This window comes from Malania oleifera, chromosome 9, assembly GCF_029873635.1.
Source record: "Malania oleifera isolate guangnan ecotype guangnan chromosome 9, ASM2987363v1, whole genome shotgun sequence".
NCBI lineage: Eukaryota > Viridiplantae > Streptophyta > Magnoliopsida > Santalales > Ximeniaceae > Malania > Malania oleifera.
Genome location: NC_080425.1, coordinates 25,352,960 through 25,378,503, shown reverse-complemented (window position 1 = coordinate 25,378,503; position 25,544 = coordinate 25,352,960). Strand labels below are relative to the sequence as shown.

Here is a 25,544-nt window from a genome sequence, read left to right as displayed (position 1 = left end):
CACATTGGAAAGAATAATAAAAGTAAAGAGAGGATAGAAGGACGACAATCACGACATGGACATGGAGATAAAAATGAGTCTAGGAATATGATATTAGATTTCGCCATGTCATATGATGTTATTATAATGAATAACTGTTTTAAGAAGAGAGAAGAACACTCAATAACATTCAAGAGTGGACCAAACAGAAGTCAAATAGTTTTTTTTCTTAACTAGGATGGTGGATCGTTTATCATGTAAGAAATGTAAAGTTATTCCAAGTGAAAGCTTTACTTAGTGTTGGATATTTGCATTAAAAAATGGAAGAGAAAGGATAATATAAATCAATGCAAGAGAACTAGGTGGTGGATCTTAAACGGGAAAAAAATATAGTAAAATTTAAAGATAAAATTATCAAAGATGGTGACTGGACAATAAAGGATGGTGTAGACACAAACAATCTTTAGAATAGGATAGCTAGCTCTCTTGAAAAGATAGCAAAAGAGATTTTAGGTGAATCAAGAGGAAGATTCTCGGATAGTAAAGAAAGTTGGTAGTGGAATCAAGGTGTCCAAAAAGCTATAAAGACAAGAATTTGGTATAAAAAAAAATAGGAAAAATGTAGAAACATGGAAAACTTTGAAAAGTATAAAAAGGCAAGAAAAGATGCAAAAAAAAAAAAAATCATTAATTGAAGCTAAACATAGATCATACAATAATTTATATGCTAGAGTAGATACAAAAGAAGGGGAAAGAGACATGTTTAAACTTGCTAGAGCTAGAAAAATAAGAGCAATGTCCTAGGAAATATAAAATGGATAAAAAGTGAGGATTATACGGTCTTGGTTAAGGAAGAAAACATAAAATAAAGATGTTAACGTTACCTTAGTAAGCCATTTAATGAAAACCAAGTAGGAGACTTAAAAGTAGAATTGGAAAATAAGAAAAAAGCTAAAAAATATTAGCAATTAGAGTAAATGAAGTTAAGTTTGCATTAAAAAAATGAAAAATGGAAAAGCTATAGGATTGAACAACATCCCAATTGAAGTTTGGAAATGCCTAGGTGATAATGGAATTATATGGTTAACTAATTTATTTAAAACAATTGCAAAACCAAGAAAATGCCAAACGAATGGAATGAAAAGCATTTTAATACCTATATACCAAAATAAAGGAGATATTCAAAATTGTAACAACTATCGTGGAATTAAATTTATGAGTCTTACAATGAAACTATGTGAAAGGCTAGTTGAATAATGATTAAGGTTAGAAACGAGGGTCTTAAAAAATCAATTTGGTTTTATGCCTAAGATCTACTCGAGGTCTTAAATTTCAATTTCAACTCAAATTTCAAAGCTCCAAAAGTACAAAAATTTCGATTGAAATTTCGATTTAGATTTCGATTTCAATGTCAATTTCGATTTCGATTTGGAAAAATAAGGAAAATCAGTAGTAAAGCATGGAATTGTTTTGTGAAATTTTAGAAATGGATAACAAACATAATAATATAAGCTTTAGGACTAATATATTACAAATTAAATACATCTATGTTGTGTATGAGGTGGAAAATTTGTAATACACTATGTGTATTGAACATATTTGTAAAATAATGTACATTAAACACATTCAGTTAATAAAAATGAAATTCATAAATCATTTAAATATTATTTATTATATAACTAATGATAATTTAGACATGAATAGTTAAATAAAATGTTGCTGTAAGCTTATTTTTTCATATAATTCAAAAGAACTTGTAATAATCTTTTGTTTCAAAAAAATAAATTAAGAGAGAAATTTCACTTCACTCCTAAATCTCTCATTTGAATTTCGAGGAAATTTCATTCTATAATTAAAATTTCAACAAGTTTCTCTAAAATTTCGAGATTTCGATAAATTTCAGATGATTCGTTGAGATTTCGACAGAAATTATGCAAGACGGAAATTGACTGCCATTTCGATTTTGTGGGTGATGGAAATAAAAAATTTCGTACAATTTTGTGGAAATTTAAGACCATGGATTTACTACAAAAGCTATCTATCTTTTAAGAAGATTAATCGAAATGTTTAGGGAAAATAAAGTGTATGATAGGCAAGGTCTTAAATTTCGATTTCGACTCAAATTTCAAAGCTCCAAAAGTACGGAAATTTCGACAGAAATTTCGATTTCGATGTCAATTTCGATTTCGATTTGAAAAAATAATGGAAACGGTAGTAACATGGAATTCTTCTATGAAACTTTAAAAATGATTAATAGACATAATAATGTAAGTTTTAGGACTAATATATTATAAATAAATACAACTATGCAGTGTAAGGTGGAGAAGTTGTAATATAATATGTGCGTCAAACATATTTGTCAGATACAACAACAACGACAAAACCAAGCCTTAAGTCCCACTAGGTGGTGTCGGCTATATGAACCCTTTTCCGCCAATTTATGCGATCATGGACCATTTCTTTTGACAGATTCAAGGATATTAAATTCTTACTCACTATCTCCTCCCAAGTTATTTTAGGTCTACCCCTACTCCTTCTACTACCCCCCACAGTAACTAACTCACTCTTCCTCACTGGTGCACTATGTGGCCTATGTTGCAAGTGTCCATACCATCTAAGTCATCCCTCTCTTATCTTATCTTTTATAGGAGCTACACCTAACTAACCGTGAATATGTTCATTCCTTAATTTATCTTTTTAATATTATACCACTCATCCATCTAAGTATTCTCATCTCAGCAACTTTTACTTTTTGGATATTATGTTTCTTCGTCGCCCAACATTCTGATCCATATAGCATAGCTGGTCTTATAGCTATCCTATAAAACTTCCCTTTCAATTTTAAGGGTATTCTACGATCACAGAGCACACTTGAAGCACTTCTCCCTTTTACCCAACTTGCTTTAACTCTATGCATTACATCATCTTCAATTTCTCCTTCAACTTGCATAATAGATCCAAGGTATCAAAATCTACAAGTGCTATTAATATACATAATAATGTAATTTTTAGGACTAATATATTATAAGTAAATACATCTATCCAGTGTATAAGGTGGAGAAGTTGTAATATAATATGTGCATCAAATAAAATGTTGTTGTAAGTTTATTTTTTCATATAATTTCAAAAGCACTTGTAATAATCATTTGTTTCAATAAATATAAATAAAATAAATTAAAAGAGAAATTTCATTTGACTCCTAAATTCCTCATTTGAATTTCGAGGAAATTTCGTTGCATAGTTCAAATTTCAACAAATTTTTGCTAAAATTTCAAGATTTCGATAAATTTGGGATGATTTGTTGAGAATTTCGATGGAAATCGACTGCCATTTTGATTTCGAGGGTGATGGAAAGCAGAAATTCCAATGAAAATTTCGTGAAAATTTAAGACCATGATGATAGGTACCTAGGGAAGTTCTATGGTGGGTTCTAGAGAAAAGACAAGAAAAAGAAAAAAAAAAGTGTGTAGTAGGTATACTAACGTCATTAAGGATATGTACGATGAAGTAATGACTAGCATCACGACTCTAGGTGGAGAGGCTAGGGAATTTCCAATCACAATAGGTGTACATCAAGGATTTGCTTTGAGCCCTCATCTTTTTTATCTAGTGATGGATGAACTTACTAGGAGTATCCAAAATGAGATTCCATGGTGTATGTTGTTTACAATTGTTAGAAGAGATAGGCTATTTTAGTAATTATGTGGTGTAAGTAGGGGTATTTTTGTCTTTCAAACTTTTTTATTATAAATATATAAAAGGGCAGACCTGGAGCTGAACACCAGGAAACTGCCGCCTCCTCCTCCTTTCCCTTTCTTTCTTCTTCTTTTCTTGTCTTTTCTTCTTTTCTTCTTCTCGCCTCTCTCTCTAACTTAACAACATGGTATGAGCATTAATCTCCTCAAAATCTGATTTTTCTGAGTTTTGTTTTCCCTTGGCACACTGTTTTTCGTTTTCTTTATTTTCTTCCCCTAATCAGCTCTCAAATCTGATTTTTCTTGTTGGTTTGAGGGTCGTTTAAGTTCACTTTTCATCTTGGTTTTCCTGTGCAGCATCCCTGCCAGGATGCTGTGTGTGTTCATGGTGATTTTCTGATGTAAAGTTATACTGTGTCTAGTGTCTGCTGTTGCTGTGTGAAACTCTGTTTCTGGTACCTTCTGTTGCTGTGTCGCTATTCGCTGGTTGGTAGTAGTATGATGATGCTGTATCTGTATGTTCATGATTGATTGCTTCAATCTTATATCAGTTTCTGGAATTTTTTATTGGTGTTCAAAGATTTTATTTCCCATTCTTGATGGCACTCAGTTCTAGTTTCTGCCAGCCATCATACCGCCCACTTCCGTATGCTAAAGTGATTCCTCATAGGATGTTGTAACTTATGTTCCATAGCTAAACCAGCATTCTTGTGTGTGCTGCCTGATTTCGCATTGTTTGTGTTGTTCATTTCAATCACTGGTGTGCACTTATTGTAGCATATTGGGGGTGGTTTTGATGGCCTCTATACAGAGAGCTTCGACTGATACTATTAATGTACAGATCAAAGCCATTAAAATTGGTTGGATCCTCCAACTACCTGTTATGGTCTTCGGAAGTATGTGTGTATATTAACACCAAAGGACAGTCCAAATATTTGATGCATTCTCCTCCATCTCCAGAATCCAAGGATTATGAAGATTCGATGAAAGAGAATGACATATTTCTTGTGTGGTTGTAGATAGCATGGAGCCACAAATTTTTGTGAACGTGATGTCTCATTGAACAGTGAAAGTTGTATAGGATGATCTATGTGAAAGTTTCTCACAAGATTAAAATCAAACTTGTGTTTTTTACCTATAAGAGAAGTTTTTTTTACAAATATGACTGTTAAAGCTTGATATGCATTGTTGGGCCACAACCTAACAGCTTAAGTTTTTAGGTAAAGTGGTAATCTAACATGGTACCAGAGCTGGTTACCAAGAGGTCCTGGGTTATAGTCTTGTTGGCGCATTTATTGTGTGGTGTCTAAAAAAAATTATTGTATTTCCTATAATGTGTGTATTTACTGTGTGTTTATCTCTCTCCATGTGCTGTTGGGCTGCACGTGTGGGGGGTGTTAAAACTTGATATACATTGTTGGGCCACAACCTAAAAGCTTAAGCATTTCAGTAAAGTGGTAATCTAACAATGACCAAGCAAGTAAACCTATTAGTGAGTATTATATCATTGTAAGGGGTATGTGGGAGGAACTCAACATTTATCAACCAATAAGTTTCGACTTTGAGATGATTAAGAGACAACGGGCAGAGTGCTTGGCTACCAGGTTTTTAGCTGGGTTGAGTCTAAAGCTTCAACCCATCCACAATCAGATTCTTGCCAGTAAATCCATTCCATCTATGAATGAAACATATGATAGAATCCAAAGGATCACCAAAGATGACTCTCAATCTTCTTCTTAGGCTTCTTCACATGATAATTCAGCCATGGCTAGCAGTACGTTCAACAGTAGTCGAGGAAGTGTTAAGAGGACGCTGACAAGGTTTGGATAGTAGTCGTAGAAAAAGTAGTGTATCAGGACAAGGAGTTCGTTGTGGCAATTCTCGCATTTGCATACACTGGCAAGGACAATCATACTATTAATTGATGTTAGGATCTCTATAGAAACCTTCTTGGGCCAATAAGTCTCTTGCCAAGGGTGACTCCTCAATTGACACTTCTAGCACACCCGGCCACTCCACTAGGAAGTTGACATCATCTACTGTGTTCTGAGAAGAGTATAACAATCTTCTCCACATGGTTCAACAACTTCAAACCTAGTCTTCTACATCTAGTGCTACTGTGGCTTATTCAAGTACAACCAGGCTTCTTGCCTCGTCATCCTCCTCACCATGGGTTATTGACTTTTGTGCCTCCTCCCATATGACAGGTAGTCTTAATTTATTTCAGTCCATAAAATCCACTGCTTTACACTCCCAGGTTATTCTATTCAATGGTTCAATTACTCCAATCTGTAGTTGCAGCAATATTCTTTCAGTTCCTTCTATTCCTCTTTCTTTTGTGTTATATGTGCCTAACTAAATCAATTAACTAACTAAATCACAATTTTGTTTTGCGACCTTCTTTCCTTCTCATTGTGTCATCCAGGATCTCAAGACAAAGAAGAGGATTGGTGGAGGGCTTGAGAAGGATGGTCTATACTATTTCGATGGTCATGGTGGTTGATACAATTCTTGTCATACAGCTTCTTCAATTTCTACCAAAGGCATTTCTCTGGATCAATGGCATGCTCATTTGGGTCATCCATCATTTGAAAAATTGCATTAAGTTTTTCCTATGTTCAATTCAATTTCCTGTTTTGAGTGTTCTACGCGTCAATAAAGAAAACATACTAGGATAACTTTTCCATCTAGAGTTGAGTTTCATAGTAAATAATAGTTTTCTCTTAATTATTCAAATATTTGGGGTCCATGCAGAGTCAAGAATTTGACTATTCATCAATATTTGTGTCTTTTCTGGATGATTTTTCACATATGACCTAGACCTATCTATTAAAAGATCAAAGACAGGCCTGAATTTCTTAATGTATTTACTCAATTCTAAGAGGAAACAAAATCCCAGTTTGGCATTAGTATTCCAATTTTTTGATCTAATAATGCTCTTGAATTTGTTCAAAATGAGCTTCCGACTTTTTGCTTAACCAAAGGAATTATTCATCAAACATCATGTGTACAAACCCCTCGAAAAAACGGAGTAGCTAAATGAAAAAATGGACTTTACTTGACATAGCACAGTATTTACTCTTTCATATGCATGTTCCTAAAATCCTTTAGACCAATGCTCTTCTTACAACTTGTTTTATGCTTATAGGATGCTTTCCAATGTTCTTAGGGGACAAATTCCCTTTTCTATTATGTATCCAAAAAAAATCCATGTTCTCTGTTGGGCCTCATGTCTTTGGGTGCACACGTTTTGTTCATGTTCCACATACAAGTCAATACAAATTCTCTCCTCGTGCTGTTAAATGTGTTTTGTTTGCCGCTCAAGAACTCAAAAAGGATATAGATGTTATGATCCCCACACTTACAAGAAGTATGTTAGTGCAAATGTCACCCTTTTTTTTAGGGGACGCTTTTTTCTCTAGTGCTGGTTCCTTGTTGGATAAATACATTTTGAATCCATCAATGATTTCTAGCTCCCCTTGTGTATTGATCCTCCAATCCCTACCCTTATCCCTCTAAATAAAAATCTTGATCCTCCTCCAAATACATCAATTCATGACCTAGATAAACAATTGAGGGTCTATGAATGACAGAAAATTGGCACAAACATCGCTACCACTATGTAGTCATCTCTTCGGCCCTCCATTGTTTCAACTACTAGTTCTAGAGATCCATCTCAATGTGATTTGGATTTGACAATTGCAAAAAGGAAAGGTTCTTGAACATGCACTCAACAATCATTAATTGACTATCCTATCACTCGTTTTGTTTCAATTCAACACCTTCCTAGTGTTATGCATTCTTTTGCCTTGTCAGTGACCTCTATCTCTATCCCTTCGTCACATGTTGAAGCACTCACTAACCCTGCATGGAAAACATGCAATGGATGTAGAATTGGATTCCTAGACCACTCAGGAGACAAGGGATTTGGTGGATCTTCCTCTTGGTAAGGAGTTATTTAGGTGTCATTGGGTCTACACCATCGAATACCTTCTTGACATCTCTATTGAATGGCTTAAGGCTCGATTGATTGCCAAGGGGCACACTCAAACATATGGTATTGTTTATTTTGAGACCTTCTCTCCTATTGCTAGACTCAATTCTATTAGTGTATTAATCTCGTTGGCAATTAATTTTGGTTGCCCTTATACCAATTGTATGTGAATGATGCATTCTTGTATGGAGATCTATATGAAGAGGTATACATGGAGCAACCTCCTGGGTATGTTGCTGAGGGGGATGATGGTAAGGTTTGTAGGTTGCATAAGGCCATTGATGGTCTTACGCAGTCTCCTCAAGCCTAGTTTGAAAAATTTAGTGAAGTGGTCTTTCTATTTGGTTTCATTCGGCGGTACTCTAATCATGTTCGCCAAAACAAGACAAGTGGGGTGCTTCTATAGTTCATGTTGATGGCATCATCATCAGTGGCAATGACCAAAGTGGATTACAGATGTCAAGCAGTGGCTTCCTAAAAAAATTCAAATCAAGGACCTGGGTACTTTGCGTTACTTTCCTGTTATTGAGATTGTAATAACCATACCCTTAGGCCACGGTAAATTTAAACTACTTTGATAAATTAGAATGACTTGCTTTGTTTTGCAATAAACAAAGTCATACTAGCCATGTTATTTTTTTATATGAGTTATGTTAACTGATATTGGAAATCTATTTGAATTATTAGTGGTAGGAGGGGCTTAAATGAAAGCAAATTATGAGGGTCATGCTAAAGAATAAGTAGCATAACAGTTGGAGAAGAAAGAGGGGGACAAAAAATATGGGCCATGCTGAAACCAGGTGTGAACCCTGGCAGCACTACAAACCAGCAGCAGCCACCTGACAACACTGAAAAACCAGCAGCAGACACCTAGCACACAAATGTCAGCACCGCAGGACCCCAGTTGCCGCCAGCTGCTACGGTCCTGCCATGTGTCCAGCTGCTGTCTTGATCTTTCCAGCCCTGCAGAACAGCCTGAACTAAGAAAAAGATACCACAAACTCTTGCTGAAAACCCTAGTTCTAGAGAGGGAGAAGGGGAGAGAAAGGGAGAGATAACTCTGCAGAAAATCAGGGAAATTCAGAGAAAATCAGGTAGACTTTACTAAGCTAGAAGAAGCTGAAAATTTTTCATTTATTCACCTAGGGATTTTGAGTATTCAAGGAAATAAGGGTAGAAACTTGCATATAGTTGAATCATAATGAGGAGGATTTAAGTTTGTTATCTCTAATTACTTGATATGACTGCATAATGCATATATGTTTTCTTTGGTTATCATAGTCGCATATCTTGTTTAGTTGGGAAATTTTCATGTGATAAATATTCACCTTGTAAGGATGATGGTTTTGCTTGCTATGTCAAAGCTTGTGTATGCATACGTTGAATTGTTATTGTGTGAACCAGACGGCACCATGTGTTCTTGTGGCTGTGATATTGTGGAATTGAGCAAGTAGGGATTGTGTCTCCCTTGGGTGAAAGGTCCTAAACCTCTGGAGGGTATTTCTGTGTTAAGCAGTGGTTGGTCAAGCAGGAATTTGGCACTTGTTGGTATTTCCGCATTAAGTGGTAGTTGGCCAAGCTGGAATTTGGCACTTGTTTGAGAGAAAAATTGTGCACTTAGTTGGGACAGCACTGCTATGTTGAAAAAAAAAATGTGTAAGTGCTATTTGGATGTTTTGCATGGTAACTTTAGATGAACAGTTTGCTTTGAATAAAGAGTGTGTCCATGCATATCACTTTAAATAAAGAATGTGTTCATGCATGTTATGATTATGCATGTATGTAAGAAATCCTATGTTAAGTATTGAAATCCTTATTTGAATAATGGGGTATTAAGAATGTCTACTAAGTTTGTGGTTGCACACCCAATTCCTTGATAATTTCAGGTTCAAACTGAAGGAGAGCTCCACTTTTCAAGTTGTCCAAGATACTACCATTTTTGACATGTATTACAGGTTTACAGGAAGACAATAAGGATACTAAGTGTGAACTATGCAGTTCTCTTTTTCTTTTTTCCTTTTTTTTTTTTTTTTTTTTTTTTTTTTTTTTTGCGGTTATGCATGTAGACTGAGGAGTGTGAAAAATGTTGTATGTAAAGTATGGCCATATGTAAAGATCTTGTCACTGAATGAAAAACGTTTTTAGTTGCTTATGAAATATATATGTATGTCTTGTGTTTTCAACAAATGTTCACTCTTAATTGGCTTTTAACGTGTTTCCGAATAACAATTTGTAAAACAAATTCTTGTCTAGGTCTAGTGACTACATTGGATTTTAGATGGAGACACAGTTGGTCATGCGCCAAAAACAGGGGCTTAACAGAGATTGTACAGTATAACAAATATATCATAGCAAAATTATAACCTGGACTTGCTAAGTAATCTAGTATATTGGGAGCAAGACCGGTTGATACTCCTATGGATCCCAACATAAAGCTATCTCGGGATGTTGGACCGGACTTTGAAGATAAAAATCTATATAGGCACTTCTCCCGTGGGAACCTCACTGCATTGAAATTACCACATATAATCCACTTAGGCAAACAAAAGTTTAAGACAAAATAAAGCTCGTCCCAAAAGAACCCCTAAAAGCCAGTCTAGAAGGCCATACATAGAGAAAACCCACCATTGACCCTTGTCTCTATCTTCTAGTCGGATAGAGAGAGAAAAAAAAAATCCCATTAGAGTATCCACTCGGGTAATAGAACAAGTATCCCACAACACGAGTATGCCTCCTGCAGACCCCCTGGAGGGTACATAAACCCAATCCTTATTACATCCTTCCAAAATCCCTCTAACAACCTCTCCATCGACTAAGTCAAGCTTAGTCTCCTAGATTAACACAATATCGGGAGAATTCCTAAGCAAAACCTCCCTAACCAAACTCCTCTTCCTAACAACCCCTAGGCCCCTAACATTCCAACTTCTAATCTCATAACCTAACATGTTTGCCTCCTTTACCAGTACCCTTACTGCCCCCATAATTGATGGAAGAACCAAATTCTTTAATTCTTTTTGCACCTTCTTTTTTTTCCGCTCATACATTTTAGGACTCATCCCCAAATTGAACCTCAACTCCATGGGACTCACTAATTTCAAGCACATGTTGTTCAGAAGTTTGCTTGGGCCTTTATAGTCCCTCTCACTATTCCCTAAGCCATTATAAAAGGCACTACCCTCAGCAAATCCCTCTTTATGGCATAAAGCATTAAAAGGAGAAAAGGACTGAACAGGAGGAGGACAAAAACTTTTTCCAGCTTCCAAAGAATTCAGATCATCCAAAGGAATTGCCGTCTCTTCATCATTACCTTTCCCAATATCAGAAGGAATCGCAGCGACGTCCACCTTATTAGGAATAGGCTCAGGAACAAGGGAAAAAGATCCCCTTCAAACAAAGCCGTATTTTGATCTGAGTTGCGCTTAGCAGAATCTTCTAGCCCTTGCCCAGTGTCAAAAAACATTAGAGATTTCTCTTCTCCTATAAGCTGACTTCCATGTAAAGGAATCTCAATCTGTAGTATTTCTCCCTCCCTTTTATATAAAAAAAAAATGATCTCTTGAAGGTTCTGCCCATTTGTCTTCTTCTTCCATATCTAGCTCACCTCTCAGCTGGTCAACTAGCAAGCTGTTGTCAAAATCGCAGAAGCTACTCAGGTCATCTCCTGAATTTGAGTTCACCTCATCTTCACTAATCTCTTCCCCTTAAGTACAGCCAATTTTTGAATGGGAACAATCATCCTTCTGCTGTGTCAATTTTTCATTCCTTTCTTACAACACTATCTGTGGCTCTACCAAACTGGTTGAAGGATTGCACTTATCCATCTTCACTGGATCTTCCTCCCCTTTAGCGAACACTGACATCTCCACTTCCCTATTCTCCTTAACTGGTACCTTTGTGGAGTAAGATTCCCCATTCAATTCTGAGTATCTATTTGAAATGAACTTCTCCCTTTCCACCCAAGCTAGACTCGCATACCCAACCCATTTAAAATCTCTTGGGCCTACCGGAAAAACAAGCTTCAAATCATGGCTCTCAAGCCCAAGTCAAGCATCATACAGCTTCTTGTCCACTTCCGCAATCTTTGGCCCAGGCTTCATTCCAATAATAGTAGCAGGCAAAACTTTTTTAAAGTTTGAATGAGGATTAGTCCTAATTAATGTCTGAGGGTCTCTCTCCACAACTCTGTTCTTTCCATATTCATGGGTTTGCCTTTCTGAAAATTCAGACTAGACCTGCCGGATTTTCCCCATATCTGATTAACTGCAGTTCCTTTCTTCACCATCTCTACATAACTAGGCTCATTTGGTGGCCCATTATACACAAGACTATTTACTTTTTGCTCCTCTATGTCTATGGAACCTCACTATTTGCACAACCAACCCAAAGCTTTCTGATTTCTCTGCTGTCTTTTACCTTAATCCCCTTTCAACGAATTACAAAAGATCCACCAGCTTGATGCTTCCTTACCCTCTGGAATTCTAAAAGAAAATCTGCCCCCAGAATATAACAATTTCTCAACAACAACCATCCTGCCAAAATAATTTGACACAAATCTGATAATCAATGATCCTTCGGAAAAATTCTTTTGCTTTATCCAAGGAAATTCAGTATTTTGCGTCCAAAATGCTGATAATTGTTCCTGTGTCCACTGAATCTCATTATCTAACAGAACACAGTGAGAAAACTTATTCCAGCATGCTCCATAATTTTAAGCGCTCATGTTGCAGGGGCCATTCAAACAAGAACACTTCTCTGTCTATCTTGACTGAAGAATACATGGCGATATCTAGGTCAGAAAAAGAAGGAAAGGGTATAGGTTTCAGTGAGCAAGATAATGGGTTTTCAGGGTATGTCAAAAGGTGTTGGGGAAAAGGTCATTTTTTCCTGTGTATGAATTTAAGGTTCAGCAAAGGGGGTGGAGAAGACGAAGGATTCAGGGCGAGAGTCAGGGTTTTTGCAAACCTGGGAGATGAGTGGAAGTTTACTGCAAGTGAGAGGACAAAGGGAGACAAGTTGAGAAAGAAAATTTAGTTTAGAGATCAAGGAGAGAGCTGGCATGGTCGCGAGCTCGGTGGAGGGAGGTGGTAAAAGTCGAAGCAGAGAACTATCACAAGGGTAGTGTTTTTAAGATCATCAGCATTGTAGCACTGTTCAGGCAGCAGCGGAGCAACGTCTGTGCGCAGGAGGGAGGCGGACAAAATCAAAGAGGAAGACCATCACAGTAGAGAATTCTTCAATTGTCTGATAAAAATTCTTCAAAAAAGGAAGAAAAAAATTCACCACTGGTAGATCCTTCTGTGGGAGTTCTCAAAAAACCTCAAACTCAAGTTCACACTGAATGTTTGCCTTTTTTAGCTTTTCTATTTTGAACACCCCTTGCAATGAAACAGATAATTTTCTGCCAATTTATCAGCAGAACTTTTATTTTTGCTTCCCTAGCTTTAAAAATCCTCTCAAACTCCAGAAGAAGGGTGAGGGAGACAACAGCAAGGCAAATCCAATCAACGTTTTTGAAGTAGCTCCCCCTTGCTTCACAAACAAGCTCATTGTAAGATATCTATCTTCATTAAATTCACCTTTCAAAATGGGCTTCACCCATTTGTAGTACATATTTTTAAAGGAGCCAGCAGGCCTTAAATTCTCATTTTCATCCTCAAACACTTTAGAATAAACCAGGATCCCTAATCCAGTTATATGAATCAACTTCTTTCCCTTTATTTTTGCTCAGTCCAATTTCCCCTACTTCATTGCAGCCTATAGCCCATGCTAATTCAAATTTTACTTTTAATCTCATCTTGCAAACCAGAGGAAAAAACCAAAATGATCCAAATGAGGATGGTTTAATTCACTTTTCGAAGCAGCTAGCAACCCTTGATTAAAATTCAGTAACTTCTTTCCCCAATAAGGAAAAAGGAAGTTTCAAGATGCTCCTAGCTTGATTTGAATATTGTTTAGGAAGCTATGTGAAATTTTCTTGAGGTTGCTTCATATGGTGTTTTGTGCTCTCTTGTTTAGAATATTAATATGTATCTATGAAAAATTTAAAAACCTATTTGAGTACAAAAATGTTTTCAGTTTTTTCCCTGCTACCCCACAAATCCCAACGTTCAACAAAATGCTGTAATATGAAAGCCCTAAGATGACTTTTATATTTCCGCAGCAACATTTTTGAAATCTTTAATACCCTATTTTATCAATAAACTTATATCCATGGGCATTTAAAAAATCCATAAGTGTATTAGATCCTCTTTAAATTGTGATATCAATATTTGTGAAATTGTAGTTAAACAATCCATACATGATATTATTCATAATTCCTTGCATAATGAACAGAGGGAGTCAGTTTAGACAGCACATTCGAGGAACATTCAGTAACACCTCAATATGATATAGGCTACCAGATCTTTTGGATGATAAAAGCTAATATTACTCCATAAATAAGCAAGCTTCAGAGTTGATTTACCAAAGTAAACATCAATACAAGGAAACCTTAAAAATATAACCAATAAAGTTCATACTCAGCCAATTAAAATTGTTATATTTGTGCAATCTTTGGATGAACATATGGTTAAAAGCTTTACTGGTTTCAAACTGATTCTATCAGCATGTGAGGAGCCCAAGATTGCTGCGTACCTGAAGAAACCATCATCCGAATCAGAACAAGTCAAGTAAATTCCAGGTCAATATATCGTAGTGAGTCTAGTGACTAACAAATATCAAATTTAACATAAATTTTCATTGTCATCAGGGCAACAATTTTTTCAGGATCTGAAGCCAAGGTTATAAATTTGGATTTTGACTAAAATTTTGTAGCTTCAAAAGTATGGAAATGGAAATTTCATGGAAATTTTGATGTGGATGTCAATTTCCTATTTTGATTTTAAAAATGACGGAAATTAGTAGTAAAGCATGGAATTTTTTTATGAAACTTTAGAGACTATTATTAGACGCAATAATTCATGATTTAGAACTAAAATATTATATACAAAATATGGACAGGTACGTAGTGTATAAGGTGCAATAACTGTAATAAAATAATCATATTAAATATATTCATTTACTTTAAATAAAATTCATAAGTTGACTAAATATTAATTACAATACAATTATAGATATTTTAGACATAAATGCTCAATAAAATACTGTATATAATACTTCTGTTTAGCTTTTCGCCGGATGAACCATCAATGAAGAAGAAGGTGATGTTTCAGGCAGAGTAATGGGCCTTTTAATCCATGTTCTCTAGATTCAATGGGTAATAGATATAATCAGGCTGTTGGTCTAAGAATGTGAGCTTCAGATCAGCGGTATTGCAGGCCTGCTGGGAGAGGGAAGGGCTTGTTTTAAAAGTTCTAGTAGGCTAGACCCAGTTGGTAAACTATTGTGGTTTTTTCGTTGAAGGGGCTTAGGTAAAACAGGTGGAGAGGCACAAAAAAGGCAGCAGTGTCAATTGGAGTCCCTGGTATGATCTTAGAGGTTTTTCTTATAGGGCAAAGATATTGGATGCAGGATGAAGGCCCTTGGCGCTTAGACAATATGGATGCTATCCAAATGGAAAAGAGGACAGATTATGATCTGGCTATTTCTTATTCAGATATGGCAGGTCTTTTCCGGAAGTTCCTTTTCAAAATCACGATGCTGAAGCATTAGGAACATGGGCCAAGCAACATGACAAGAGACTGATTGCCGATATATCAAGCAAAAATACTGATAATAGTGCTCGTGCTGTGGACCTATCCAATAACTTTTTCATAAAGTGATTAATAATTCAAAGGCAGAGCAGGTGCTGCAATCAGATGGAGGTCAGAATGAGGAAAGTTTTGGAACTGGGTTGCACCCAGAGGTGGTGGGTATTTATGAGGAAAGAAAGGATAGAAAAAGGAGGATAGGTTGGGTCTTGGTAAGCTGTTATCTCAAAGAATTGCTCTTTTAGCTAAATGGCTATGGCACTTCCCTCTAGAAAAAATCATCTCTTTGGCATAAGGTAATAATAAGTTAGTTTGGGCTGGATGAGAATGGGTGGGATACCAACGTTAATTCAAGATGTTCTTTGGGAGCCCATGGAGGTCCATTTCTCATATTTATCCTCACCCCTCACACTAAACTTGAGGTGTGAAGGGGTTCCCATATCCCTTTTTAGAAAGGCCCTTGGCTGGGAAACACGCCATTTTCTACTCCATCCCCTTGTCTTTATCATCTGAGTTCCAAGCAAAATAGAGCCATATCTTTCTCTGTTGATGACTTTAGCAGTCCTTTGGTTTCCTAAAATATCTCCACTTTAGGAGACCTATATCTTTATTGAATGCAAGTAACCTTTCTTCTGGGAGGAATATTCGCTCTTGGTCTTTGGATCACTTGGAAGTGTTTTCTTACAAATATTTTTTTTTTCGAATTTTTGATCCATTCCAACTCTTCTTTCTTGCTCTATTCTACTATTTGGAAGGCCAAGACAGCTTCTGGGACAGCTTCTTATCTTCTTTTGCAATATGAACTTGCATAGAGGGTTTGGAATATGCTTTTTGGTATTATGGGAGAGAGCTGGGTATGTCCTTCTCTGGTGTAAGACTTGCTAGCTTTCTTATTCGTAGGATTTGGCAGAAGGAAGGAAAGGGCAGCTTTATGGAAGTGTGATTTTTTTGCTGTTTTATAGGGAATATAAATGGAACATAATGCTCAAATATTTTTTTTTCCGGGAAAAAATTAAACTGGATGCTGATTTGGGAAAAAATTCAGTACTTGGCATCACTGTGGTCTGTGGGTTATGGATTTTTCAGAGGGGCAATTTTTAAGGACCTTCAAAGAGATTGGAGGAACCCAATGAATTGATGATCTCTTCTCTCTTTGTTGTTTTTATTTCTTGGGAGATGTCTCCTTCTCCCTCTATAAATTCTTTATCTATAAATGAAATCTTCTTTTGTTATTAAAAAAAAGGAGGGGGGGGGGGGGGGGGCGCTTCTTTGGTCTTTCCTGTCAATCATTTTGTGTGTTGGGATTTCAATGCATTTTCGTAGTTTGATAGAACAACAACAACAACAAAACCAAGCCTTAATTCCCACTAGGTGGGGTCGGCTATATGAATCCTTTTCCGCCAATTTATGCAATCATGGACCATTTCTTTTGACAGATTTAGGGATATTAAATCCTTACTCACTATCTCCTACAAAGTTATTTTAGATCTATCCCTACCCCTTCTATTACCCCCACACAATAACTAACTCACTCTTCCTCATTAGTGCACTATATAGCCTACATTGCAAGTGTCCATACCATCTAAGTCATCCCTCCCTTATCTTATCTTTTATAGAAGCTACACCTAACTTACCGCAAATATGTTCATTCCTTAATTTATCTTTCAATGTTATATCACTCATCCATCTAAGCATTCTCATCTCGGCAACTTTTACTTTTTGGATATTATGTTTTTTCGTCGCCCAACATTCTGATCCATATAACATAGCTAGTCTTATAGCTGTCCTATAAAACTTCCCTTTTAATTTTAAAGGTATTCTACGATCACAAAGCACACTTGAAGCACTTCTCTATTTTACCCAATCTGCTTTAACTCTTATGTGTTACATCATCTTCACTTTCTCCTTCAACTTGCATAATAGATCCAAGGTTTCGAAATCTACAAGTACTATTTATTTCTTTATCATCAAGTTTAACTTCGTCTCCAATATTCTTCCTATCATTACTAAAATTACATTTCATATATTCTGTCTTATTTCTACTTATCCTAAAGCCTCTAGATTCCAAAGCTTCTCTCCATAATTCTAACTCAACCTCTACTCCGTCCCTAGTTTCATCAATTAATACAATATCATCTGCAAACAACATACTCCATGGAACCTCCTTTTGAATACTCTTAGTCAGTTGGTCCATTAGTAAAGCAAAAAGATAAGGACTCAAAGCAAATCCTTGATGTACACCTATGGTGATTGGAAATTCTCTAGTTTTCCCATCTATAGTCTTTACACTAGTCATTACTCCATCATACATATCCTCAATGACATCAGTATACCTACTACATACACCTTTTTTTCCTAAAACCCACCATAGAACCTCCCTAGGTATCCTATCATATGTTTTCTCAAGGTCAATAAATATCATATGCAAGTCCCTCTTCTTTTCCCTAAATTTTTCCATTAATCTTCTTAAAAGATATATAGCTTTTATGGTAGATCTCCCAAGCATAAAACCAAATTGTTTTTCTAAGACCTTCGTTTCTAACCTTAATCTTTGTTCAACTACCCTTTCCCATAGTTTCATCGTATGACTCATAAGTTTAATTCCACAATAGTTATTATAATTTTGAATATCTCATTTATTTTTGTATATAGGTATTAAAGTGTTTTTCCTTCATTCATCTTGCATTTTCTTAGTTTTTATAATTGTATTAAATAAATTAGTTAACCATATAATTCCATTATCATCTAAGCATTTCCAAACTTCAATTGGGATGTTATCTGGTCCCATAGCTTTACCATTTTTCATCTTTTTTAGTACAAACTTAACTTCATTAACTCTAATTTTGCAAATAAATCACATATTTTTAATCTTTTCCTCATTTGACAATTATAAGTTTAAGCCTTCTATTTGGTTTTCATTAAACAACTTACTAAAGTAACTTCGTCATCTTTCTTTAATGTCTTCGTCCTTAACCAAGACAATATTATCCTCACTTTTTATACATTTTACATTTCCTAAGTCCTTACTCTTCCTTTCTCTAACTTTAACAAGTTTAAATATATCTCTTTCCTTACTCTTCCTTTCTCTAACTTTAACAAGTTTAAATATATCTCTTTTCCCTTCTTTTGTATCTAATATATCATACAAACTATTAAATGATCTGTATTTAGCTTCACTAATGGCCTTTTTTTGCATCTTTTCTCGCCTCCTTATACTTTTCAAAGTTATCCCTGTTTCTACATTTTTGCCACGTTTTATACCAAATTCTTTTTGTCTTTATGCCTTTTTGTACATCTTTATCCCACCACCAACTTTCTTTGCTATTCGAGAATCTTACCCTTGATTCACCTAAAATCTCTTTTGCTATCTTTTAAATAGAGCTAGCAAAGCTACTCCAAAGAGTATTTGTATCTATCCCATCCTCTATAGTCCAATCCCCATCTTTGATCATTTTATCTTTAAATTTTATTATATTTTCTCCTTTTAGGTTCCACCACCTAGTTCTCTTACACTGGTTTATTTTATCCTTTTTCTTCCATTTTTTAATACATATATCTAACACTAAGACTCTATGTTGTGTGGTTAGGCTTTCACCTGGAATAACTTTACAATCCTTGCATGATGACAATCTCCCTCCTAGTTAAATAAAAAAACTACTTGACTTCTATTTTGTCCACTTTTAAAGGTTATCAAATGCTCTTCTCTCTTCTTAAAGCAAGTATTCAATATACTACAATCATATGACATAGCGAAATCTAAGATCATCTCCCCAGGCTCATTTTTATCTTCATATCCATATCCTCTATGTATCCTCTCATAATTTTTATTATCCCTTCCAATGTGTCCATTCAGATCTCCTCCTATAAATATTTTCTCAAACCCTGGTATGCCTTGTATAATACTATCTTCCCAAAATTGTCTCTTAAGATTTTCTCCTAAGCTGACTTGAGGAGCATAGCACTAATCATATTTATTATCTCTTGCCCTAATACCATCTTAATTTTTATAATTCTATCCCCTACTCTATTTACATCAACAATGCTATTTTTAAGTTTTTGTCTATAATAATTCCTACTCCATTCTTATGTTTTTCTTTTCTAGTGTACCAAAGTTTAAATCCTGATTTATCAATTTCTCTAGTTTTCTCCCCCACCCACTTAGTTTCTTAAAGGCAAATTATATTAATTCTTCTTCTGATCATTGTGTCCACAATTTCCATATTTTTACCCGTAAGTTTCTCTATATTCCAAGTTGCTAATCTAATTCTAGTTTCCTGAGCTGATGTCTTTACCTGCCCATGACCATAATGATGCAAGAACTCTTGCATATTTGACACCGTACCCAGGCGCCGGCACGGCACGTCGCTTCGGGGCGACGACCTAGCCCACCCTCGCCTACTTTCCGCTACACCCGGGTGGTACAAGTGCAACACATCGCTCGTAGGGGACGCCCCAGCAAATATTCAATAAGGATTCATTTTATAGTGATCTGGAAAATTTTACTCTAGCTGTCAGCTACCTAACACAACCCTCCTCCTTTACCCGGGCTTGGGACCGGCTGTGTGTGAAAAAACTAGGACATTAGTGCATCACAGGCAGAGTTAGTTTGGTACAACACTAACACAAAATATAGCTACAATGAAAACACTAAATTTTATGACAAAATCAACAACCAAGCATTAAGGTCCCAGTAGGTCGATCAGGCACATGAATCCTTTTCTGCCATCTCACATGATCTAGGGCAATATCCTCAGAAACTTGGAGTGCTGTCAAACCCTTGCCATTTCACTCTACATTATTCGAGGTTTCCCCTCAGGCCCTCACCTTCCCGCTCCCTCTTGAGGAAGCTGACTTAACTGAGTCGTGTTGTCAATTCTGTTAGCTTCCAGAAATTACTGATTCTGCCTCCCTCCAAATTGTTAACTTCATACACGATGTGCTATCTTATTTCGGATATATGTGTGTCCTTCTTCTCTAGAAATTTTCTCAAGTTAAGTTTATTTTCACCTGTATCATACAATTTAGGGAGGGTTCTGAATTGTCCAATGACTCTGATACAAGCCCATTATATTAAAATTTTCAGGTTATCAACTTAATGTCACTCCAACCACGACTGGACTTTAATGCAGATGAGCTATGCTAAGATTATCACAGTGAGCTGAAGGCCTATTATCCAGAAGCTAATGAAATATAAAAATTAATAATAGAAAATGCATTACACATGTGTCCAGTTAGAATTTGTGTGACAAACTATATATGTCTGCATGCATGTGTATTAAGAGATCTAACTATATGTCAAAAGTTTCACCAAACGGAAACAAATGAAAAACAAATCAATGCAGTCAAATGCCCAATCACGAACAGGATTATCTTACACTAGCATAACATCCTCGACTGATGATGCAAGTGGTCCAATAATTTCCACAGTCCCACCATCACACAATGATCTGCAAAAATAGAATATGCAAATACTGTTAGTCAAATCAATTCAGCAACATAAAGCCCTACAGTAGCAATATTCCTATCCTTTTATAAATTAAAGTGTGATAAAAGAGAAACTGCATAGCACTTGACCTCAAAATCAATATCTTCTTGCTATTTTGTTTTATTTTATTTTTAAAGGCAATATCTTCTTGCTTTGTGATTTAAGCAATACTCAATTACAAGGTTAGATAGGTGTTCAAATTTAAAGAATTTCATTAAACTGTAAGGGGAGTCCCTAGAATAAAATTATTTTGTGTACGATATTAACATTATACGATACAATCACAAACACATACAGCATCAGAACAACATAACCATGCCACAATCAGCCAGAGGAACATCAGAACAACAGCAGTATACCAGAAACAGTATGCAATAGACTTCACATCAGCAAAATACCATGAACATGCACAGCATCCAACCAAGGATCTCACCTCTCTCTAGAGAGGCGCATGACGTGAACTGCGTTGCTTGGGGCTGTTTCATCGTTATTCTTGTGATTTCACAACGATTTGGCTTGTTCCTTGCTGGTTTGTTCATTGTGGACTGGCCGGAGATTGAATTTCAGCCTCTAGTTTGTGATTGAGGTTTGTGTTTCCATTTCTCACTTTCCCGCTCACTCGGGAATTTGAAATTTGAATTTTCCGTGCGGCTATGGGGCATCATCATGCTTCTAGGGTTGCAGGGAAACCAAATCGGGAAGATGAGATAAAGGAGGAGATTGAACTTGCTCTGAAAGTTATTGAAATCAAAGGAGGAATTCGGAATGATTGGGTTAAAAAGAAACATGCTGAGATTATGGCTGAGTTTGAGAGGTTGTCCAAAATGGCGAATAATAGGTTTAATGGTAGCCCGAGTGGGTTGAAGACAACCTTGGAACTGCTTGAGTCTCTTCGCAATCAGAGAGGTTTGCATGTCAATCAGGAGTCTGGTGTTTCGAAGGAAGATGGCAATGCTAAACAGAGGGATGTTCACAATAGTCTGAGGTCGAAGGGGGACATCAATAAGTGCTCTGGTCTGTTGGGTGAAGGAAATCAGATTTCGCAGACTGTTGTGAGGAAGTTGGAATAATTGCTAGTTCTTCCTCCAGCAGTTCGAGCAAGGGTAATATCTGTTGTAACCAGCTGGGGTTGAAACTGAAAGAGACCCCTTCGACTTTAAATGATAAGGTACTTGGTGAAACGGGGTTATCTGATAATAGTAGTTCACGCATGGTAGAAGATAACAGGGTGAAGCTCGATGGAAGAAGGAGGTCATGGGATGACGAGGAGGAAGTGGTATCAGATACTCTGGGTTCAAAGGACTCGAGCAATGACATTGCCTCGGCTCGTGACAGAATCCAGGTACAAGAGGATAATATGGCAGTAACAGAAGAGAGGAAACATGAACAGCAGGAGAAGGTAGAAGGGAAAACCATAGTGGGAAACAATAAGAGGGTTGCCTGGGCTGAGCTATTCGCCAATAACAGGAACCCTGTAAACTGTGAATCCTTACCAGCATATTCTGCTAATGGAGACGGAACTCGCATCCCAGCTGCTGAATTGATTAACTCTGAGGGTATTTCGAACAAACACCTTGTGGGATACTGTACAGGGAAGCTCCCTGGTAAGGCTGCGTTCAATGCCTTGGTTGGGTCATGGAAGGTACCGGTGGAATCAATACAACATGACAAAGGGTGGATTGTGTTTAAGTTCCAAAGGGAGGAAGACCTCAGTGAGGTTCTTCAAAACGGTCCTTATACAATTTATGGAAGGACATTGATTTTGAAGAAAATGCCCAGGTATTTTCAATTTGGCCATGAACATAGGACGGTTGTTCCAGTATGGGTGCAACTGAAAGACCTTCCATTCGAGCTATGGACACCTATGGCAATTGGAAGGATTTGCTATGAAATTGGACGACCATTATAAATGGATAAATTATCTACAAAGGATAGAATTTCTTATGCCAGAGCTATGGTTGAGGTAGATGGTGCAGGGGAAGTGAAGCACAAAATTAAAGTCTGGTTACCAGATAATGTGGAAATTGGCAGGAAGTGGTTTATGAAAGCCTTCCTCAATTCTGCAACAAATGTAAGGCTATTGGGCATTCGAAAGGCTTTTGTAAACCAAGGGAAGGAACAGAAGGAATTTCAGTGGGTAAATCTAAAGCAAAGATGCCTGTCAAAGAAGATAAACCAAAGTAGGTAACAGAGGTTCCAAGAAAGAAGGATGAAGACAGTAACATGGCATCTCGATCTCAGAACTATGGTGAGATGTCAAGGGGAGCATTAAAAGTAACAGTTTACAGTACAGATAAAGCCATGTCTGCAGCTCCAATTGATGATGATAACCTGGGTTGTGAGGGTATACCCAACACTGATTGTGAAGATGTGGCAATTATGGAGCAGCAGGATGTAGGCAATGCTGATAGGGATCAGAATGACAAACAGAATGAGTTGATACGTGATAAGGGTCTATTGGTAGATGAAAATGATGCCAAGGCTGATAAGGAGAAGAGCAAAATATCCCAAGAGGTTCAAATGAAGCAAATAGCCAAAGCTAAGGAGAAGGTGGATGATTTTATACCAGTGAAAAAGAAGAAGGGAAGGGTCCTCAATTTAAGCGATTGGTTTTTGGAAAGGGGTTAAAACCCCTTCAAAATAAGATGAAGATTGTCAGCTGGAATATCAGGGGTTTCAATAAACCCCTGAAGCATAATGGGGTGATCGACCTCATTAAGAAGAAGAAGGTGGATGCGTTGGGGTTATTGGAAAGTAAACTAAATACCAACAAACTGGAGGAATTTATGAAGAAAAAGTTACCTAATTGGTGTCAGATTAACAATTTTGGTGATCATGGTGCTGGAAGAATTGTAGTAGTATGGAACCCTCAAAAGGTGAAAATTCAGTTGTTAGAGAGCAGGCCTCAAATCATTCACTGTGCTATCTGCTGTCTGGTATCAAACAGGAATTTTTGCACCAGTTTTGTATATGGATTCCATACAATTGTTGCTAGAAGAACTCTTTGGCAGCATATATGTGAGTTTAGCAAAACCTGTTCTGGACCTTGGATGTTGTTAGGAGATTTTAACAGTGTGCTTTACCCAGATGAGAAAAAGAATGGAAATGCAATAACGGCCTATGAAACAAGGGACATGGCTGATTGCTTTAATGAATGTGGATTGTGTGATTTGAATCCTAGTGGGAGCTACCTGACATGGACGAATAGGAAAACATGGAGTAAACTGAATAGGGCAGTGGTAAATAGGGCATGGCTTTGTGAGGGAATGGGTGCATTTGCTCTATTTCAACTTCCTGGTATATACTCTGATCCTGCTTCGTGTTTAGTAACCTTGCTTGAAGAGTATGATATGGGTAGGAGGCTTTTTAAATTTTTTAACATGTGGGGACAACATTCAAGGTTTCAAGATGTGGTTAGAAATTCGTGGAATATGGATGTGCAGGGCTTTAAGATGTACAGGCTTGTGATGAAACTTAAAGCCATGAAAGGTCTATTAAAGGAGCTTAATGCAACACACTTCTCTCACATATCTGCCAGAGCAGATAAGGCTTGTGAAGACCTTAGATTAGCCCAACAGAACTTGCATAATGATCCTGGGAATGTGGGTTTGCAGAAGGAGGCTGTGCTTAAAAGGGAGTATGCAGAAAAGCTAGAGAAAGCCAACAGATGTTTTCTGTCCCAGCAAGCTAAAATTAGATTCCTAAACAACAGCGACAGAAGTTCCAAATATTTCCATGCTTTGATGAAAAGGCATAAGACCAGAAACCACATCTCTAAATTGAGAAAGGAAGGTGGGGAATTTACAAATTCCTTAAAACAGGTAGCTGAGGAATTTTTGTGCTTTTATAAAAAACTGCTGGGTTCTGAATCTGTTTGTTCACCTGTTGACCCTGAAATTGTTGCTAGAGGTCAGATTTTGAGTAATACTGAAGCTGCTTTGATGGTCAAAGAGGTTTCTCGTGTAGAAATTAAAGATGCATTTTTTAGTATAGGAGATGATAAGTCTCCTGGGCCAGATGGTTACACAGCAAAATTTTTCAAAATGGCTTGGGATACTGTTGGTGAGGATGTTACAGCTGCTGTGATGGAATTTTTCTCGAAGGGCAGATTACTTAAACAATTAAACCACACTGCCATTGCTGTAATTGCTAAATCAAAGCATGCAAACTCAGTTCATGATTATCGACCTATCTCTTGTTGCAATGTTGTATACAAGATTATCTCTAAGATTATTGCAAGCAGGATTAATCCTGTTTTGGAAAAGCTTATTAACCCAGCTCAGTCAGCCTTTGTGAGACAGAGAAATATGGTTGAGAACATTTACTTGGTCCAGGAGTTTGTGCGTAAATATGCTAGGAAGAGAATATCACCTAGATGCATGCTAAAGATCGACTTAAAGAAAGCGTACGATTTTATATCCTGGAAATTTCTGAGGGAGAAGCTAGAAAATCTGAACTTTGATGATAAAATGGTGAAATGGATCATGGAGTGTTTGTCCACAACTTCCTTTTCTCTTTCGTTGAATGGTGGCTTCCATGGATTCTTTGAGGAGAAGCAGGGGTTGAGACAAGGGGACCCATTATCTCCAATTCTTTTTGTCATATGCATGGAATACTTATCAAGAATGCTGAGGTCACTTGAGGAAGATGAAGATTTCAACTTTCACCCTCAATGTAGAGAACTTAAAATCACACATTTGGCT

The 25,544-nt window shown here is 36.7% G+C and overlaps 1 protein-coding gene across 3 annotated transcripts in view; it reads right to left on the bottom strand.

Annotated features, from left to right (window-relative positions):
• Positions 1–25,544, bottom strand: part of LOC131163994 (fatty acid amide hydrolase) — a 79,307-nt gene that overhangs the window by 40,661 nt on the left and 13,102 nt on the right. For all 3 annotated transcript variants that reach the window (XM_058120865.1, XM_058120866.1, XM_058120867.1), the window contains exons 11-12: positions 20,732–20,803; positions 14,250–14,301 (exon numbers count right to left, since the gene is read on the bottom strand). In XM_058120865.1, the coding sequence (XP_057976848.1) occupies positions 14,250–14,301; positions 20,732–20,803 (124 nt within the window). The remainder of the gene's footprint in view (positions 1–14,249; positions 14,302–20,731; positions 20,804–25,544) is intronic.